Source organism: Chiloscyllium punctatum, chromosome 7 (genome assembly GCF_047496795.1).
Source record: "Chiloscyllium punctatum isolate Juve2018m chromosome 7, sChiPun1.3, whole genome shotgun sequence".
NCBI classification, from domain to species: Eukaryota; Metazoa; Chordata; class Chondrichthyes; order Orectolobiformes; family Hemiscylliidae; genus Chiloscyllium; species Chiloscyllium punctatum.
This window is the reverse complement of record NC_092745.1, coordinates 101456160-101475369: the sequence shown is the minus strand read 5'-3', so window position 1 is coordinate 101475369 and position 19210 is coordinate 101456160. Positions and strand designations below refer to the sequence as shown.

Genomic DNA, 19210 nt, shown 5'->3' with positions numbered 1-19210 from the left:
TATCTATAGAATGACAAAAAGTTATGGGAATTCTTAAATGATATTCAGAAGAATGCAGATGCAGGAATTCTGAGGAAGGGTCACTTGACCTGAAACATTAACTTTGATTTCTCTCCACAGATACTGCCAGACCTGCTGAGCTTTTCCAGCAATTCTCATTTTTGTGAAAGATGCAAGCAAGTTGATTCTAAAAGTTGCTAAGTTGGTTTCAAGAGGCAATCTAAATGATCAATTTATAATTTGCTGCTCAAAAGTGTTATTATGTCACTATTATTGTACTCTAAACAAATGAGCCCTAACCCATTAATTAACATAACACACTCGAAATCTATTTGAAAATTAAAATCTACTAAAGGATGTACACCTTAATTAATAATATACCTCAATTCCCAAGTATAAATTTTCAGTTGAATAGCATTTTAACACTGCTAAGGTCCAAGACCAGACCACCCAGAATTATGTTACAGTCTGGCTAGGGACCAAAGATTGAGATGCCAGATACTTACTAACAAAACAGAGGCACAAAATAAACACCACACTTCACTAAACTAAATTAGAACAGCAACGGAATGTAAAATATATTTACAAATGAAATTCTAATGCCGGAATGAACCTGAAGGTATGGATAACAGATAAACTGTGGTTGAACATTTCACCAAGCATATCAACTGGCAAATACAGTCAAGGCAGGTTCTATGAATTTCACAGCAACCATCCTCCCCCATTGCGCGTAGCAATACCAACACCTTGGGCCACAAGTTATTATACCTTACAAGCTATTCCAATTCTTCTCTTTCAGAGACCATTCTTTGGTCTGTCTCAGTTATGTTCACATTTTTTTAGCTCACCCTCATTTCCTGGGACTCCACTTTCCTGGGACTCCACTTTCCTGGATCCTGCATATTCACTCCAGCACACTTCACTGCCAACTCCAGCTTTTTTGTTGACAGCTAGCTCCAACAAGCTGGTATTCACCCTGGGTTTATCCCACCTCCAATGCTTCTTGAACAACTGCTGTTTGTCTTGTGGGCTTGTTTCGTCCCATTATCTGCTTCACTGAACAATGAGTTGCTCGCAAGCTTCATCCAAGTCTCCAACCCCTATCTAACTCTAACTCCAACACTTAGCTGCATCTACTGCTTCTCAGGACTTTTCCTGAGTCCTAACTGTACCAATTAACTACACCTAACAGCTCCTAGGGCTTCTTGTCTATCAAAAGGCTCTTAGGGCATCGTCCTGAGCTCCAAGTACACATAACCAATGGCCTTCAGTCATCTTTTCAGCAGCACAGCCACCAGTGCACCTCCTGCATGGTGACTGCTTCTCATTTCCCCCCATCTCTCTCTTGCTCTCTCTCTTACATTCTCTCTCTGTCTAACAGACTAACTCCAAATGAAACCAAAAGAGAAAATGCTGGAAAGTCTCAGCAGGTCTGGCAGCATCTGTAAGGAGAGAAAAGAGCTGACGTTTGGAGTCTAACTGACTCTTTGTGAGCTTCGACAAAGGGTCAGTTAGACTCGAAACATCAGCTCTTTTCTCTCCTTACAGATGCTGCCAGACCTGCTAAGATTTTCCAGCATTTTCTCTTCTGGTTTCAGATTCCAGCATCCGCAGTAATTTGCTTTTAACTCCAAATGAATCTGTTTATCTGTTCTTGAGTCCTCCATGAACCCTCTTGGGTGGCCTTTTGAAAATCTTGCAACAAGTACCACACCGGTTGATAGGCAAAATTGAATTACCGAGTTCCTTTTGTGTTGCAATTTTCATAATCAGCTGGCTTACATGGTACAACATGGATATAAAAAAATGGACTTCATTGCAACACACACATACAATGCCTCAAGTTTGATATCTTTGCCAGAGGAAACTTAAAGAAAAGCTTGTATTTATATAACTTTGTTTATCCCCTATGAATATAAAGCATTTTGAGACAGTCAATTAAATATTTTTGCACTATGGCAAGTGTTGTCATTTTGGATACAGCACAGTCATACTGAGTGTAAAAAAGGTCCCACAAACAGCAATTTGATATTGACCAGATAATCGTTTTATCCCATAAAGTCTGCTTATCCAAGTTAATCTGTTCTTCTGCTTTAAAATGGTGAAAACTAAAACAAACTGAAATGAAATGATGTTTGCTTTGGCCTTGGGACCTACAGAGCTATTTTAGAACTTGAGTGACTTGCTCATTAAGAAATATGTTAGGCAAGATACACATGGAGGCGAAAGGTCCTCTGATACGAAGGAAACAAGTGAACTATTGGGCTCTTACAACAATGCAGCAATTCTACCACACATGGATCAAACTCTCAATAATGTTTTGTGGGTGGAAGTGAACTGGACTGATGACTGCAAAATCCATGCCTTCCTTACATATATTATTAGCTAGGATGTATTCATTTGTAAATCTGTCTCTTTGTTACATTTCCCTCGGTCAACATCTAAATCGGTTCATGTTTCTATTCATGTCTAACTGTCTTTATGTTTATTCAGCTGTTTATTTATGAACATTTACATTTTTCCTGTTTCCATTTAAGTCATTCTTCATTTTGCTGAATAAGTTCTTGGGACGTTTTAAGGCATTGGAGTTTTGTACACTTAAAATTGGTCATACATGAAATCTCGAAAGGTAGCGTTACTTGAGACTGAAGTATTGCACTTGTCTTTATCTCCTATTTATGAAATGAACTTCACATGGAAGAGAATATGACTGAACAAGTTCTGACCTTCAGATTGTGTGTGGTTTATAACACTCGTGCAGGTCATTTGATCTGACTCAAACTGGATTCTGATCAAAATGATAACGGATCACCCACACCTTCACAGCTCATCAAAACTGTAGTGAAACTCAATTGACCATTGACCCATTTAATAGTTATAAATAGATCATACACTTAAAAATTATGTTACTATCTTTAAAGGTTAAGAATCAAGACTCTGAGATTTAAGCACAATGAAGACAATGCCCAAAGAAATATCGAATTAAAGCAGCAAAATACTTTATTAAATATAAATAAATTTTAATTTTAATGTTGCTTAAACTTGCTTATGGAGCTTTTTTCTGGAGGTTATGTAACTCTTCAGTGAGAAGATAACACTCTGGCCATATCTTCCATTGTGAGTAATTGAGTAGAAACAGCGTGCTGCTGAGAATAATGATAGTTGCACTTAGTATTGGTTGAGTCTAAAAGCAAAAAATGGCTGTGTGAGGAAAATACCTTTCATACTTGCTCTCTTTTGTTACTGGGAGAAGTCAAATCTCTAATTATCATGCTGTCACTAAATGCAGCTTAGTTCAGTAGTTTACTGCATTCAAAGTTGCTGTGCATATGCTCTCCTGTAAAATAACACCTTTCATCTTCACTAAACTTCGACTCATTCAAACTGTACTGATTACATTCTAATTCCCATCACTCCTATTCACTCATCACCTCTGTGCTTGCTGACCTATATTCCAACCTGACATTGCTTCAATTTTAAAATTCTCACCTTGCTTTCAAGTCCCTCCCTAACTCTTTGTCTCCTCCTCCAGCTCTCCAATTGCTGCTCCCATTGTTACTTTTTAAATGTGCCCAATTTTGGGAAAGTTGCTTTTGTCCCTGTGCCAAAACAAAATCTGGGGAAATAAGTCCGCTGCTTAGCTGTACTGAGTTGAAACTTAATGCTTTGATAGGTAACAACAGTGCTTCTTCCTCTTTTCCTTTCCTGAACATGTAAGCACTTACTGGGTCACCAGCTCTCTGCTCTCCTCACTGTATGCTTCTCTGGGGTAAATCTAACAAAGTGAGCAGAGTACAGTATAAGAGTAGCCAATTGGTTGACTGACAAAAAGCACGGAGTGGGGACAAAAGGGGTCTTTTTCAGGATAGCAACTGGTGAAGAGTGGAATTCTGCAGGGGGTAGTGTTGAGATCGCAACTATTCATGTAATACATGAATGATCTCGATGAAGGAACTGAGGGCATTGTTGCTAGGTTTGCAGATGACAGAAACATATTTGAGAGACGGGTAGTGCTGAGGAATCAGGAGTCTGAAGATGGACTTGGACAAACTAAGAGAATAAGCAAAGAAGTGGCAGATGAAATACAATGTGGGAAAGTGTAAGTTTATGACTTTGGTAGGAGGAATAGAGGCATAGACTGTTTTTTAAATGGGGAAATCTGAAGCACAAAGGGAGTTCTAGTTCAGGATTCTCTTCAGGTTAACATGCAGGTTCAGTTGGTAGTTAGGAAGACAAATGCAATGTTAGAATTCATTTCAGCAGGGTTAGAATACAACAGTAGCGATGTATCACTGAGGCTGCATAAGGTTCTGATCATTTGGGATACTGTGAGCAGTTTTAGGTTCTGTATCTAAGGAGGGATGTGCTGGCATTGGAGGGGTCCAGGGGAGGTTCTCAAGAATGATCCCTGAGATCAAATGACTTGTAGTATGAGGAGAGATTGAGGACCCTGGGTCTGTACTTTGATGGAGTTTAGAAGGATGATGGGACAGTCTGATTGAGACTTATTGAAAACTGAGAGGCCTGGATAGAGTGGACGTGGAGAAGATGTTTCCAGTAGTCAAAGAGACTAGGACCCAAGGGCACTGCCTCACAGTGAAGAGCCAACGCTTTAGAACTGAGGTGAGGAGAAATGTCTTCAGCCACAGGGTGGTAAGTTTGTAAAACTTACTGTTGTAGAGGACTGTGCAGGCCAAGCTATTGAGTGATGGAGGTAGATGGGTTCTTTATTAGTAAGGGGATCAAGGCAGCAGACAGGAGAATGGGGTTGAGAAACATGCCAGATTGGTCAACTGGTAGGTCACACTTGATGGGCCAAATGACTTAATACTGCACCTGTACCGTATGGTCTTATAAAGGGTGGGGCGTTTGAGGTTAAGAATTCACCTTCCACCTGCATGAATAGACAATTGTCTCAAGCAACCAAACTGTAAAATAATCATTATTTTGTATCTCCCCAGGCTGCAGTGACATACAGACAGACCAACATGAAAGACAAATGCCTAGCTTTCATTGAGGGACACACCAAAGTGAGTACTTGAAAATGGCTAATGTATCTGATGACTTCTTTTTTAGACTCTGCTGTCAAATGAAATCTGTTGAAACTAAGCTCAGGCCACTGAACCCACTCATGCAGATCAAAATATCCATCAATTGTGTGGTCCACTAACTGTGAGAAATAGCTGTGACAATTAGAAATAAATATGTTGCCGATTGATATATGTTGCCACAGCAGCAAGATTTATTTTTTAAAAAATCACCGGTAGTTCTTCTATAACGTGATGGTTGTGTTTTTGTGCAACCCCGCATTATAGAAAAACCATGCTTTACAAACAGCACTTCATGTGTTGGTGATGTAATCGCATTGCAGTCAACACATGTATAAAAAGTTCATGCTTTAGAAACAGTGTCCCCAATTCGTCAATGGCATTACAGTGAATTCATATTAACAAAACGTGTTATAGTAGAACAACCTGTACACAAGTCTATTCCTGATGAAGGGCTTTTGTCCATAACGTCAATTTTCCTGCTCCTCGGATGCTGCCTGACCTGCTGTGCTTTTCCAACACCACGCTGTTGACTCAAATCTCTAGCATCTGCAGTACTCACTTTTGCCCTGTACAGAAGTCTATGTCTGACAGTCATGAAACTTAGGCGCTGCTTTTTCCAAGCTGAGGGCAGAGTGTAATGTTTTAATAGCAGATAAGTGGTAGATTGTGTGCAGGTTAATCAGTTGTACTGATACTAATAGATATGTTGGAGTCCTGTTCCCTCAATTCCATTTTTTTTTAAACAATCTATTAATCAGGACTGAGTTTGATTCACTCAGTTGACTGGATGGCTGGTTTGCGTTGTAGAATAATGCTCACAGCATGGGCTCAGTTCTCACATTGGCGGACGTTACCATCGAGTGTGACCTACCAGTTGATCAATCTGACGTGTTTCTCAACCCCATTCTCTTGTCTACTGCCTTGATCCCCTTACTAATCAAGAACCTATCTACCTCCATCACTCAATAGCTTGGCTTGCACAGTCCTCTGCAGCAGTAAGTTCTACAAACTTACCACCCTCTGGCTGAAGACATTTCTCCTCACTTCAGTTCTAAAGCATTGGCTCTTCACTGTGAGGCAGTGCCCTTGGGTCCTAGTCTCTTCGACTACTGGAAACATCTTCTCCACGTCCACTCTATCCAGGCCTCTCAGTTTTCAATAAGTCTCAATCAGACCGTCCCATCATCCTTTAATTACGCAGATTTGCCTACAATGGTGTCACTACAATTTTGGTATAGGTTGGGAGGGGTTGGCGTAGTGGAGTGTCACTGGGCTAGTGCCCAGGATAATGTTTTGGGGACATAGGTTCAAATGCCACCATGGCAGATGGGGAAATTTGAATTCAATAAAAAGCTGGCCAAATGACAACCATGTAATCGTCATTGATTGTAAAAAAAAACAAATCCATCTGGTTCACTAATGTCTTTCAGGAAAAGAAATCTGTCATCCTTACTTGGTCTGGCCTGCATATGACTCCAGACCCATTGTAATGTGGTTGACGCTCAACTGCCCACTAGGCAATAAATGATGGCTTCGCCAGTGAGGCACACATTCCATGAACAAATGAAAAAAATCAAAGGTTTTTACAGATACCATTGTAGCTTGCCTAAATACCAAGTAGGTGGCAAGAGGAACTGAGACTGAAATAAGCCCAGGCAGATGAGTTCGTTTTGTGTTTTTTCTCACCCTGTGGGAAAGGAGAAGAAGTTCGGAGCCATTCATGTCCAGGGTTTCTTCCCCATTCCCACCACTCTACTTGCTTGACTGATTTTTGTTCCATGTACTTTAGATGGCATCCTACCATCTGAGTGATACTTGCATGCCAAATACAGCGAGAGTCATAGAATCCCTACAGTGTGGAAGCATGCCACTCAGCCCATCAAACCCACACTGCTGGTCCAGAAAGCATCCCACCAGACCCACACCCATCCCTGTAACCTTGCATTTCCCATGGCTAATCTAGCTAGCCTGCACAACCCTGGGCACTACTGGGCAATTTAGCATGGCCAATCCACCTAACCTGCACATCTTTGCACTGTGGGAGGAAACTGGAGCACCCAGAGGAAACCCACGCATATGATGGGAGAATGTACAAAGGTGTCTGAGGCTGGAATCGAACTCAGGTCCCTGATACTGCAAGGCAGCAGTACTAACCACAGAGCCATCGTGCTACCAGAGAGCCAAGGTCGCCCCGGTCTCATGTTGCTGAGGGCTAGATCCTACCTGCTTAATTGACGGTGGAGTCAAAATCGAGCTTGGATTGTCAGCAGGCTATTTCACAGTGTGTCACAGCTGAATCATGTTGCTGCTGTCACTGAGGTACTTACACATGCACTTCCAGCAGGAAGTCACAGACTGGAAATCCTGACAGATTTTCTGTTATTGAAGCTGACTCCCAACTGGAACGTTTTCTATTGGCCAGGGCTTGAAATGTCACTTCTGCTACTAAACTCTGAACCATCTCAGAAGAGACTTCTTATAAGTTTTAATGTTCTTATGTTTTATTAAAGAGTGTAAAAATATTTGGATTGTGCGGTTTTGCAAAATTCTCCAGGTGGATTGTATGGTTTTACAAAATTCTCCAGGTGCAAAGTGCAATCAAGTAAATTTTGTTATATCAAAGCTTTCAAACAAAACTTATTTCAGTTAACAAATACACAGAATTGGGCACAAGGAAGAGGCCATCTGGTTCTCCAAATCTGATTCTCACTTGTGATGGCTATAGCATCTTGATGAGCTGTTTCCTGACCATTGTCCCAGTAAATGGCAACAAATTATGATGCATGCATACTTGAGCTGGAGTGACTGAAAGTATTTTTATGTTAACATTTGTTCAGCAAAGATCACTGAAAAGCTGCATTTGAGAATCAGGCTGATGAAGGGCTTTTGCCCGAAACGTCGATTTCGCTGCTCGTTGGATGCTGCCTGAACTGCTGTGCTCTTCCAGCACCACTAATACAGCTTTTACCCTGCCATTTCCACTGTCAGTCCTGGCTTTCTTATCCTTGTAGCAGAATCAAACATCCACAAGAATGTAAATTTGCAGTTCTGCTGCCAGGATAAGGGGTGCGGCCCTTCCAGACACAAGCCAAATGAAATAAACGCAGGCACAAAAGTGCATAGAGAGAATGCAAAAGTGAACTTTCTGCTGCTACACTAATCCTGAATGATCCATGGAATGGAAAGGCTGGGATCATTGTATCAGCAAGTCATTCTGTTAAACTTGTGTTATTTCCAACTGCATGCCTGAGCTACTGGATGTGACTAATTGCTTCCTCTTGTCTGATTATTGCACTAAGAATAACTCAGTCACACTGATCTTTTGTGACCTTTGTCACATGATGGTATGAAGTAAAATAGGAGTTTAAAAGGGGAAGCTGCCATAGGAAGAGATTCAGTTAGCCTTTCTCAGTTCATCTTATTGTCATTTGTCCTCTTGTCGACTTTCCGATTTTAAAAGTATTTTTAGAAATAACAAATATTTTAGATATCACACTTCTTTCCTGGTTTGAAATCATTACCTATTTGAAGCTGAATAGTAAGACTGTAAATGTATCAGCCAGCTTTTGTAAGGACTTCCCCAAATTTTACCCTCTCGAAACTTGAGATAATGTTAAACTCTACTATTAGTATGTTAACCCAGAGCAAGTCTGGTTCCCCTGACTGCCCTCTGATTGCTGACTTACATAGGCTCCCAATCTAGCAATATCTTGAGTTTAAAATCCACATCCTTCTTACAAATCTCTTCATAGCTTTGCCCCAACTTCTCTCTGCAATCTCGTCCAGCTCCGCAGTGCTCAAAGAAATCTGCACTCCTGCAGCTCTGTCTCTTACGCATCCCCAATTTTAATTGCTGCAGCTTTGTTGGCTGTACCTTCATTTTGCCTAGACCCCAAGCTCCCTATCCCTCTCTAGCTTGCATTCTCCTTTAAGGCACTTCTTAAACTTAACCTATTTGAGCAAGTTTCTTTCACTTGACCTGATGTTTTACTGTGTGGCATGACATCATATTTTGTATTATAATGCTGTTGTAAAATGTGTTGGGCTTACGATCTTGGCACAGTGGTGGTATTGCTGCCTCTGGGATGGAAGTTCTGGATTTGATGCTATGACTTGATAGGCATTGAAAGTGCACTGAAATGCGGTAAACATGTTGATTATCTGCCTTTAAATCCTTCCATTAGATCAATGGCAACCAGTAGGGGCAGGAGAGTCCATTGATCTGCCAATCTGCAGAATGAAATGGCAGCCTGTCTAACACCTTGCCCATAAAATCCATGGTCCAACCCTTAGGAACTGGGGAAAAGATAGACAGACTCAGAAGTGCCTGGGAGTGATTCATTATGTTAAAATTGTGATGTAAGTACAAATTGTTGAACATGGGGCTAGGAACCTGGTCACTCTGCTCTGCTTTTGGGTATATGTTCCTACTCTATACCAAAAGTCTACCACCTACCATCTTAAATCACGGATATGACATAAAATACAGGTATCCCCTGCTTTTCGAATGTTTACTTTATGCAATTTTGCTTTTATGAAAGAGCTACGTTATCACCTGTTTTTGTGAATCTGAAGAGGATTTTCACTTTTATGAAAAATGGTGAAACTCTTTCCCATTTAAATCACACACCTTTGCGTTACACCATTTTCAGCTTGCAAAAGGTTCCCTGGAAATGCTCTACTTTCGGATAGTGGGGGCTACCTGAATATAAATGAGTCCTGTGCCACTTATAGGAATCCATTTTGTGAAATGGGTTTGCACCAATACCTGATTCCCCATGTGACAAGTATTACCGACCAATCATGGCACTACCCTGCATGAGTATCTTTGAAACTGATCATTGGCTTCACCCACGTTTGGTTACTTGTTTGTCCTATTAGCTGGCTAACCTCTGTGCCTTCTCCTTGGAAATTTTCTCTGTTGTACAATTGATTTATAAAGTTTTGTTAGGCCTGTCATTGGTGCACTAGGTTGGGAACATGTTTCATCCTGGGAAAAATTAACAGGAGCCTATTTCATGGAGTCAGTGCCACTCTCCTGACACTACAGTTCATTACCCCTACTGCTCTGTGCAAGAGTGAGGGAGTGAAGTGATGGTCTTTCGGGTCCTCTCCATGATATCCTTTCAACAATGCAGCCACATCTTTGGAACTATACTTCTGGCATTGACATCAGAGACATCTTAATGTTATAGGTTGCTGAAGAGTTGTCGTGTGTAGTATAAACCAAGCTTCCAGTTTTATGCTTAGTTAGTTTCATTGTGCGTTTTTGGTTTTAGTAATTAGCCTGACCATTCATAAAGTATGGAGTGTGAAAGTGGTCAGGACTGCTACTCCAGATTGCCATCTAGGGAGCTGAAATGAATAGTGCACATGTTTGTAAAGCTGAAGAAAAATTTGATCTTAGCTAGATGAGCCTGGGTAATTGAATGCCTGATCACCTTGTATATTCTGAAGAATAAATGACAGAGGACAAAGTTGAAAGAAAGAATTTGCCTATCATGCATCCCAAAATACTTCACAGCCAATGTAACTTTTCTGAATATTAGCCACCAGTACAATGTAGGGAAAGCGTGGCTACTCTAATAGACTCAAATTCCACATTGAGTTGAGTCATGGGCATGTTTATGGGGAATGTGTGAACCGAAAGCAGTGTTTTCTCCAAACCTCTGAGCAGAATGCTCAGAGGTTGACTTGGGTCTAATGTTGACTTGGGTCTATAGTGGCTGAGAGAAGTTGTGTGTGAAGATAAGGAGATTTTAAATAGAGCATTGACACTTTCTCAACAAACTATATGTTCAGCAGAGAAAAGTTGATAAGATGAAAGTGTCCAATGACTCAATGCAATTGAGGAAGTCAAACTGTAAACTATTCCAAACATTGACAGTTCTTTTGGATATACAGTCCTTAACATTCATATAAAATGAACCAGGCAACCAGTGTGTTCAAATATATTATTTTCTTTGGAATTATCCAGCCCATTTTAATAAGATGAATCATCTGGTCTGTTCTCAGAGTATTGTGAAGACCCGAGGCTTCCATGAACTTTCTGACCTTGCCTTGCTTGCTATTCTGCAGAGCGACATGCTGACTATCGATGAACCGGATTTAATTAACTTTGTCAGAGAATGGGCTCATGTTAACTCAGTAAGTCTAGACGTGTGAAATCTGGCTTAAATCCATTGATACCATCACTAAATTGTGTCCTGTGAAAATAAATCTCTGTGTATTATAGATCTAGTGTGTGACATTCAAATCTAAATTACTGTACTTTTTTATATGTGTATATTTTCACAATGTAAACTAAAATTAATGCAAGGGCTAAAGGGAGCACGTTTCAAAGTGTTAACATCTGAATGCATTTATCTGAACTTTTCAGAGAGAAATGTGAAACTCTAATCCATCAAATACTTGTGTACTTGTACAAAATTACTGTATAGAGTGGGGAGTTAAACATATGGTTCGCATTCTGCTGTCCCAAGTCTCCTCGACACACCTTCTATTAGGTAACAAGAACCTTGTTTTTTAAATATCATTTGTAATATTGGAATACCTTTCTCCTGACTTCATACTGTCACTGCTCTCCCCATTTCCACAAGCACAAAACTGACACTCGGTCAGCAATGGTCGGAGACAGAACTGGTTGAGGTGGCGAGGGGACAGAGTGACCAGAAACAATAGGGTAGGTTGTTAGAATTCCAAGGGGGAAGAGTTCAAGGGATTGAACCACAGAGGAAGAATGAGGAAGTGGTAGTGGGGTGTTGGAGTGTGGTAGTTCATTGTTGCTGGGGGATCAGGATAAAGGGAGCAAAAATTGAGGTGACAGGGGACTGGTGTTGGGGAAGGATTGGCAGGGAGAGCATAGCAGGACTAGGGCATAACAGTGAGTAGGAGACTGGTGAACAAATGTTAGGAGATGGCCTGGAGGTTTTAGGCTTGGAATTAGGGCTTAGGAATGGGGCCTGAAGAGAAAGGAGGAGGTTAAGGAATGGTATTTGAGAAACTGAAGCAAGGGTCATAGAATCATAGAGATGTCCAACACGTCCATCCCAACCCAATGTAGTCCCACCTGCCAGCACCTGGCCCATATCCCTCCAAACTCTTCCTATTCATATACCCATCCAAATGCCTTTTAAATGTTGCAATTGTACTAGCCTCCACCACTTTTTCTGGTAGCTCATTCCATACACGTACCACCCTCTGCATGAAAAAATAGCCCCTTAGGTCTCGTTTATATCTTTCCCCTCTCACCTAAACCTATGCCATCTAGTTCTGGAACTCCCCCAACACAGGGAAAAGAATTTGTCTATTTATCCTATCCATGCCCCTAAGGAAGTCAGAGGAAAACAACGTATCATGCAGTTTGAAGTTCAGTAGATGTAGAAGAGAGGACTGGGAAATGGGATGGGATTGTGTGTGCATAGGACTCTACTCCTTTCAGAGAATTGAGTTCAGCTGCAATATAGTGAGTCAAAGTGGTGCCTTACTTGAACTGGTGCTGCTAGTTGCTCACAATATTATTAATCCAGCAGTGTGGAGACAGGCTCTTTGGTCCAAATTGGTCCATGCTGACCAAAATGTCCATCTACGCTCACCCCATTTCCCTGCACTTGGCCTATATCCTTCTAATTATTAATTTGCAAGCACCAAGGGCAGTGAAATGAAGAAGGGTTGAGTACAAACTGGCAGTGGCCTACAGTAGTGCACTGAAGCCAGGGCAAGCAAATCTACTTCTCCATGCTCAACAGAAAGGGTGTTAAATAAACTTTCCTTATCATGTGTTCTTGACTTAAGAGCCACAATAAAATGCATGCTTCACCTAGTTTTGCACAGGATTTGAAATATGATTAGGACCTATCTTTGCATATTTACATAATGTAATTACTGATTTCAGGCTGCTGCCAGATACACCTAGAAATAGTGAGTGTCAACATGGTGCCTGCAATGTTGCCAGGGCAGATCATGCACATCTGTAAATTGGCATATGTTGCAACTAGTTTACCTTTTCAAAATAGGCAAAAATGCAATCCATTTTCTACGTGAAATATCTTCAATTGAATATGATGGAAGCCCAAGTGCCAAGATACTAAATCAAGCCCACCATGTAACCTGAATCTGGCATCACTGTTTTATAGCATTAAGGCCAGGATAAAAATCCCCTTTGCCCCTCTAAAATCCATGACAGAGTGTAAACTACACTGTAATGTTCTATGATATTTGCAAAATTGGGAAGGGCAGCCAACTACACCTCCAGGATATCAAGTTAGAAAATGTCTGCTTTGTCCTAGCTCAAGCTAAAGGATATCCTGTTTTGCCATTTTTAATTTCCAACATAGGTAGTTCTGGACAAACCGGTGCCTGAAATAGCAAAGGACGTTATCTGTGAACTGCGGCTTTTTCTGTTGAGCCCTGAAGAACTGACAATTCTAGAAGCTGAAAACAAGAAAGATAACCTCATTCCTGTAAGTTTATCCTGCAGGTTTATTAAAGAAATTGCACTTTAATGGGGAGAAAGAACAAACCTTTATATTTGTGCTTGTGAAGACATAAATAATGACATAAAACATTTGAAATACATTCATTTGTGATGAGTAAATCACAATGGAAGTGATATAACCATTCTGCCAATGACGGACTGTATTTTGCATCCAGCAAGCAGATGCCACAAGCAGATATTTAAGTGGCTGTATCTTTCATTCCCATCCAGGCTGATAACCCTACAGCCATTTAATGTCCATTGAGACATTCATTATCTTGAGTTGAGAGTCCCTCCCAAGTTTCATTTCACCATCTGGCTGGTCAGCAGCTATTAGAACAAATAACCTGTCCCCATGATGCCAGTGGGAGGAGTGGCCACCATTGGGACTACATTCAGCCTCCAATTCATTCCCTGGAGCAGAATGCAAGGTACTTGGGGCAGTGGGATATGATCAGATCCAGGCTGGCATGCACTGAGGGATCTGGACTGGGAAAGGTCAGTGGTAGGCAGGTAAGAGTGGGGTTATCTGAAGTTTGAAATGGCGTGAGGGTTTGGTGAAATTCCGAGTCAAGACAACAGGTACATAGAGGAGGCACCCACCTCCCCAATTTCCCTCTAGAGCCCAAGCTGTATTATTTGCCGTATTTCTGATTCATCTCCCACCTCAGCCTCTCACCAATGAGAGAGAAGCAAAGGCAGTCCTTAACTGCCTTAACTGACCATTTAAGGAACTTTAATTGGCATAGTTATTGGTCTGTGGCCTAAATCCTCTCCCTATCCCATTGTTCGTAAAATTGCAGCAGGTACAGGGGCAAGAGGATAAGTGGTAGGAAAGGGTCAGTCGCCATCTTATGGTCCTTTCACTTGCCAATTCCCTGCAGGGGAATGTAAGATTCTACCCAGTATTTCAAAACCAAATTGCAGAATCAATTGAACGAATCTTCAGGTCACCTTTTGCAAATCACAAGAGCCTTAAAATAAAGTCTCCTCTGAAATGACTCAGTACTTATGCATGAAAAGAGTTGTGTGACATTTTTAATGAAAACTTTGGTCGCAGGATAAGCCCTAAGTAACAAGTTATTTCGGGGTGATTGTTTTAAATATGACCATTTATAGAATTGCTCTGTGGAGTCCTGTGCATGTTCCATTTTAGCCTTTAAAATATGGCTGTTCTGTTTATGTAACAAATACTTGGCAGAGGGTGAAAGCAGATGCCTGCCTGATCAAATTGACAGCTTTACAAAGAGGCAGACAGAGCTTTAAGAGGCTCCCATGATTAAACCACCCCCCCCCCAGTATAGCAGAAACAAGTTGGCATCACTGAATTAGAAATTAAATAAAAACCCACAGAGGTGCCTGGAAGTGGAATGATGTTTAAAGCAAACCTAAATCGTTTTTAAAAAAGATTCAGCTGGGGGTCATTACTAAAGATGCACAAATGCTTTTCTGCACAAAGCTGAAAATGTGTTGAGTTCCTGATTGAGTTTCCATAAAATTTTAGAAATATCTGTTCCAGCACAGCATTATAGACCTTTAGCAGGGAGGATGGTTTCTCATGTAATCTGAGCCCAGGGACTGCATTAAGATGACTCACCATGCAGTCCTTGCGAGTGTGTGGGTACCATCCAATCTCTATCACATCTTTACTTCAGTTTAAAATCACAATCTCTACATAAATTGAAGCAGATCAGTCTGGTTGGTTTTTGTGAGCAGATTATAGTTTGGAAAGTTTGGATTATAATTTAGAAAGTTTCTGGACATAGAGTTCAGTACTTGAAAAATTTTCTTTCCATATTTAATTTATTTCCTTTTCACCTTGGCCTCATCAATTCATCCGTGTTCTTCTGACGATTATCTTTCTTTCAGTATTTGACTTTTTTCCTTCTCATTCCAAATAGAGGCTTGCACTAAGATATCATCTTATTTCCTTTTCTCAGCCTCTGCAGTGCATGATTCATTACTCTTCATGATCTCCATTTATGTCTCAAAGCAAGTTGTCTTCTCTTCTTTGATTCTGCCCTCCTGATGTTTCTCACCTTATGTAAATACTCCCATTGTGGTCAACCATTTGCATCGCATCTCCTCCCCTTAGCTCTGCAGTGCTGATTATAAGCAAGACTGTCCCTGAACATTGTTTGGAAAGTTTGACGACCCTCAACCTACAGCTTCCAATCCCACTTCATTTTGCATCTATCCTTGGAAAATGCTTGCACACAAATGCACTAACACACTGCCAACTGGGTATTCATTGGCCTTCAATTTGCTACATTACTCCTGTGACTTCATCCCTCCTGATCGTTTATCTTCAATGTCCTTGTCCCCAGTAAAACATAGATGAAAAATGGGAACAGGTGTTGGTCATTCAGCACTTCAAGACTGGTCTGCCATTCAATGCGACCTTGGTTGATCATCTAATTCAGCACCGTGTTCCTGCTATTTCCCCATGCCTTTTGATCCCTTTAGCCATAAGATCTATACCTAACTCGTTCTTGAAAACATTCAGTGTTTTGGTCTCAACTGCTTTCTTAGGCAAAGAGTTCCACAGGCCCCTTCTCTCTCTGGGTGAACAAATTTCTTCTCTCAGTCCTAAATGGTCTACCCCACATCCTGAAACTGTGACCCTCGTGCTGGAATCCTATTTGTGAAAATATAGCTGCAAAATGACATCTGTGACAGAGAAAATATACAAAAGAGGAAACCTGAGTAGAATGTAAGAAGCAGAAAGTTATCGAGTCATCGAGATGTACAGCATGGAAACAGACCCTTTGGTCCGACTCGTCCATGCCGACCAGATATCCCAACCCAATCTAGTCCCACCTGCCAGCACCCGGCCCATATCCCTCCAAACCCTTCCTATTCATATACCCATCCAAATGCCTTTTAAATGTTGCAATTGTACAAGCCTCCACCACTTCCTCTGGCAGCTCATTCCATTCACATACAACCATCTGCGTGAAAAAGTTGCCCCTTAGGTCTCTTTTATATCTTTCCCCTCTCACCCTAAACCTATGCCCTCTAGTTCTGGACTCACCCACCCAGGGAAATTACTTTGTCTATTTATCCTATCCATGCCCCTCATGATTTTGTAGACCACTATAAGGTCACCCCTTAGCCTCCGACGCTCTAGGGAAAACAGCCCTAGCCTATTCAACCTCTCCCTATAGCTCAAACCCTCCAATCCTGGCAACATCCTTGCCAATCTTTTCTGAACCCTTTCAAGTTTCACAACGTCCTTCTGATAGGTAGGAAACCAGAATTCCAAAAGTGGCTTAACCAATGCCCTGTACAGCCGCAACATGACCTCCCAACTCCTGTACTGAATACTCTGACCAATAAAGGAAAGCATACCAAATGCCTCCTTCACTATCCTATCTACCTGTGACTCTACTTTCAAGGAGCTATGAACCTGCACTCCAAAGTCTCATTGTTCAGCAACACTCCCTAGGACCTTACCATTAAGTGTGTAAGTCCTGCTCTGATTTGCTTTCCCAAAATGCAGCACCTCTCATTTATCTAAATTAAATTCCACCTGCCACTTCTCAGCCCATTGGATCATCTGATCAAGATCCCATTGTAATCTGAGGTAACCTTATTCACTGTTAGGGGGAACCTGAAAATTTTGTTTTACAGGGAAGACCTGTGTACATTGGATCAACAGATGGTCATCATTATGAAGCTGTAGTCTATCTAACTTGTTTATTAAGACAGTGATAGACAAGCATGACAAAACTTATAGTTCTGAGGAAGGGTCACTCAACCTGAAATGTTAACTCTGATTTCTCTCCACAGATGCTGCCAGACCCGCTGAGCTTTTTCAGCAATTTCTGTTTTTATTTCTGATTTACATCATCCGCAGTTCTTTCGGTTTTTATGAAACTTTTATAGTAACTGTTGACTGCTCATGATCCCAGTGTTAGTATCAGCTAACTGTATGTTTATGTAACATAAAAGATTGCACTACTGAAGCAAAAGTCAGTAGAGGGAATGTGACCTTATAGTGTTAATTGACAATTCTACTCAGATTTTCATACATTATAACAAAATCAATGAGCATCAAAGCTCAGACTCTCCACTGGTTGGAGTCATAACTAGCAGATAGGAAGTTGTGGTTGTTGGAGATCAGTTATTACAGCTTCATGACACCTCTGCAGGAATTCCTCAGGCAAGAGTCCTAGTCCCAACCATCTTTAGCTGCTTCATCAATGACCTTCTCTCCACTATAAAGTCAGGAGTGGGGAGGTTTGCTGATGATTATATGATGTTCAGGACTGTTCATGATTCCTAAAATACTGAAGCAATCATTGTTCAAATGCAACAAGATCTGGACAATATCCAGGTTTGGGCTGACAAGTGGCAAGTAACATTCACACCACACAAATGTTAGGCTATGACCATCACCAATGAGAGATAATCTAACCACTACCTCTCAATATTCAATGGTGTTACCATCACTGAATCCCTTACTATCAGCGTCATTGGGGTCACCATTGACTAAAAACTCAACTGGACTCACCACATAAACACAATGCCTACAAGAGCAGGTCAGAGGCTAGGAGTATGGCAGTGATTAACTCACTGCTTGATTTCCCAAAGTCTGTCCACCATCAACAAGGCACAAGTCAGGAGTGCAATGGAATATTCCTCACTTGCCTGCATGGGTGCAGCACCAGCAACACTTACAAAGCTTGACACTATCCAGGACAAAACCGTACGCTTGATTGCATCACATCCACAAATATCCGCTCCCTTTAACGCCAATGCTCAGTAGCAGCAGTATGTACTATTTACAAGGTTCCCTGCAGAAATTCACCAATGATCCCTAGACAGCACCTACCAAACCCACAAAGTTAAAAATCACACAACCCCAGCTTATAGTCCAACAGGGTTAATTGGAAGCACACTAGCTTTCGGAGCAACACTCCGAACTATCACCTGATGAAAGCTAGTGTGCTTCCAATTAAACCTGTTGGACTATAACCTGGTGTTGTGTGTTTTTCTGATCAATGTAGCATCGCCTTATACAGGGAAAGATTACTCACAGATTACATGATAAAAACATTTTCTTTCCAATTCCCAAACTAAACACTTTATGGACTTGGTAATTTGCAAAAAAGTTTAAACTCTTCTAAAAAGAGACTTGAAATCAAAACATTTCATCATCAGGTGATAGTTCGGAGTGTCACTCCGAAAGCTAGTGTGCTTCCAATTAAACCTGTTGGACTATAACCTGATATTGTGTGATTTTTAACTTTGTACACCCCAGTCCAACACCAGCATCTCCAAATCTTGATCAGAAAAGACATGGTTAGCTCATACTTGTCTCTTAAGAGGCAAAGTTCACTATTTACATAGTTAAGCAACAAACAAGGCACCAGATAATATCAAGCTAAAAGAAAAGGCTTATACAAATGCAATGAATGATATAAATCCTGCAGACTGGGAGGGTTATAAATAGCACAAAGTGAATAGATAAATTGTAAAGAATGCAAACAAAGTTATGAAAGAACTTCAAAGGGATATTAAAGTTAATGACAAAAGTTTAATAAATATTTTAACAGAAGGAGAGTGTGAAAACAGAATGTTGCTCATGAGGACAAATGCTGATGGAATACAATACACAGTGAGATTTTGTCAGACCTATTAAGTGAGTACTTTACATCCAGTTTCATAGATGAGGAAG

At 40.9% G+C, this 19210-nt stretch overlaps 1 protein-coding gene across 3 annotated transcripts in view; it reads left to right on the top strand.

Annotated features, from left to right (window-relative positions):
- Positions 1 to 19210, top strand: part of LOC140479976 (BTB/POZ domain-containing protein 19-like) — a 153445-nt gene that overhangs the window by 115413 nt on the left and 18822 nt on the right. Inside the window, exons 5-7 of one of the 3 annotated variants that reach the window (XM_072574438.1) lie at positions 4962 to 5030; positions 11067 to 11198; positions 13388 to 13513. In XM_072574438.1, the coding sequence (XP_072430539.1) occupies positions 4962 to 5030; positions 11067 to 11198; positions 13388 to 13513 (327 nt within the window). The remainder of the gene's footprint in view (positions 1 to 4961; positions 5031 to 11066; positions 11199 to 13387; positions 13514 to 19210) is intronic. The other 2 variants (XM_072574439.1, XM_072574440.1) reach the window with 2 other exon arrangements.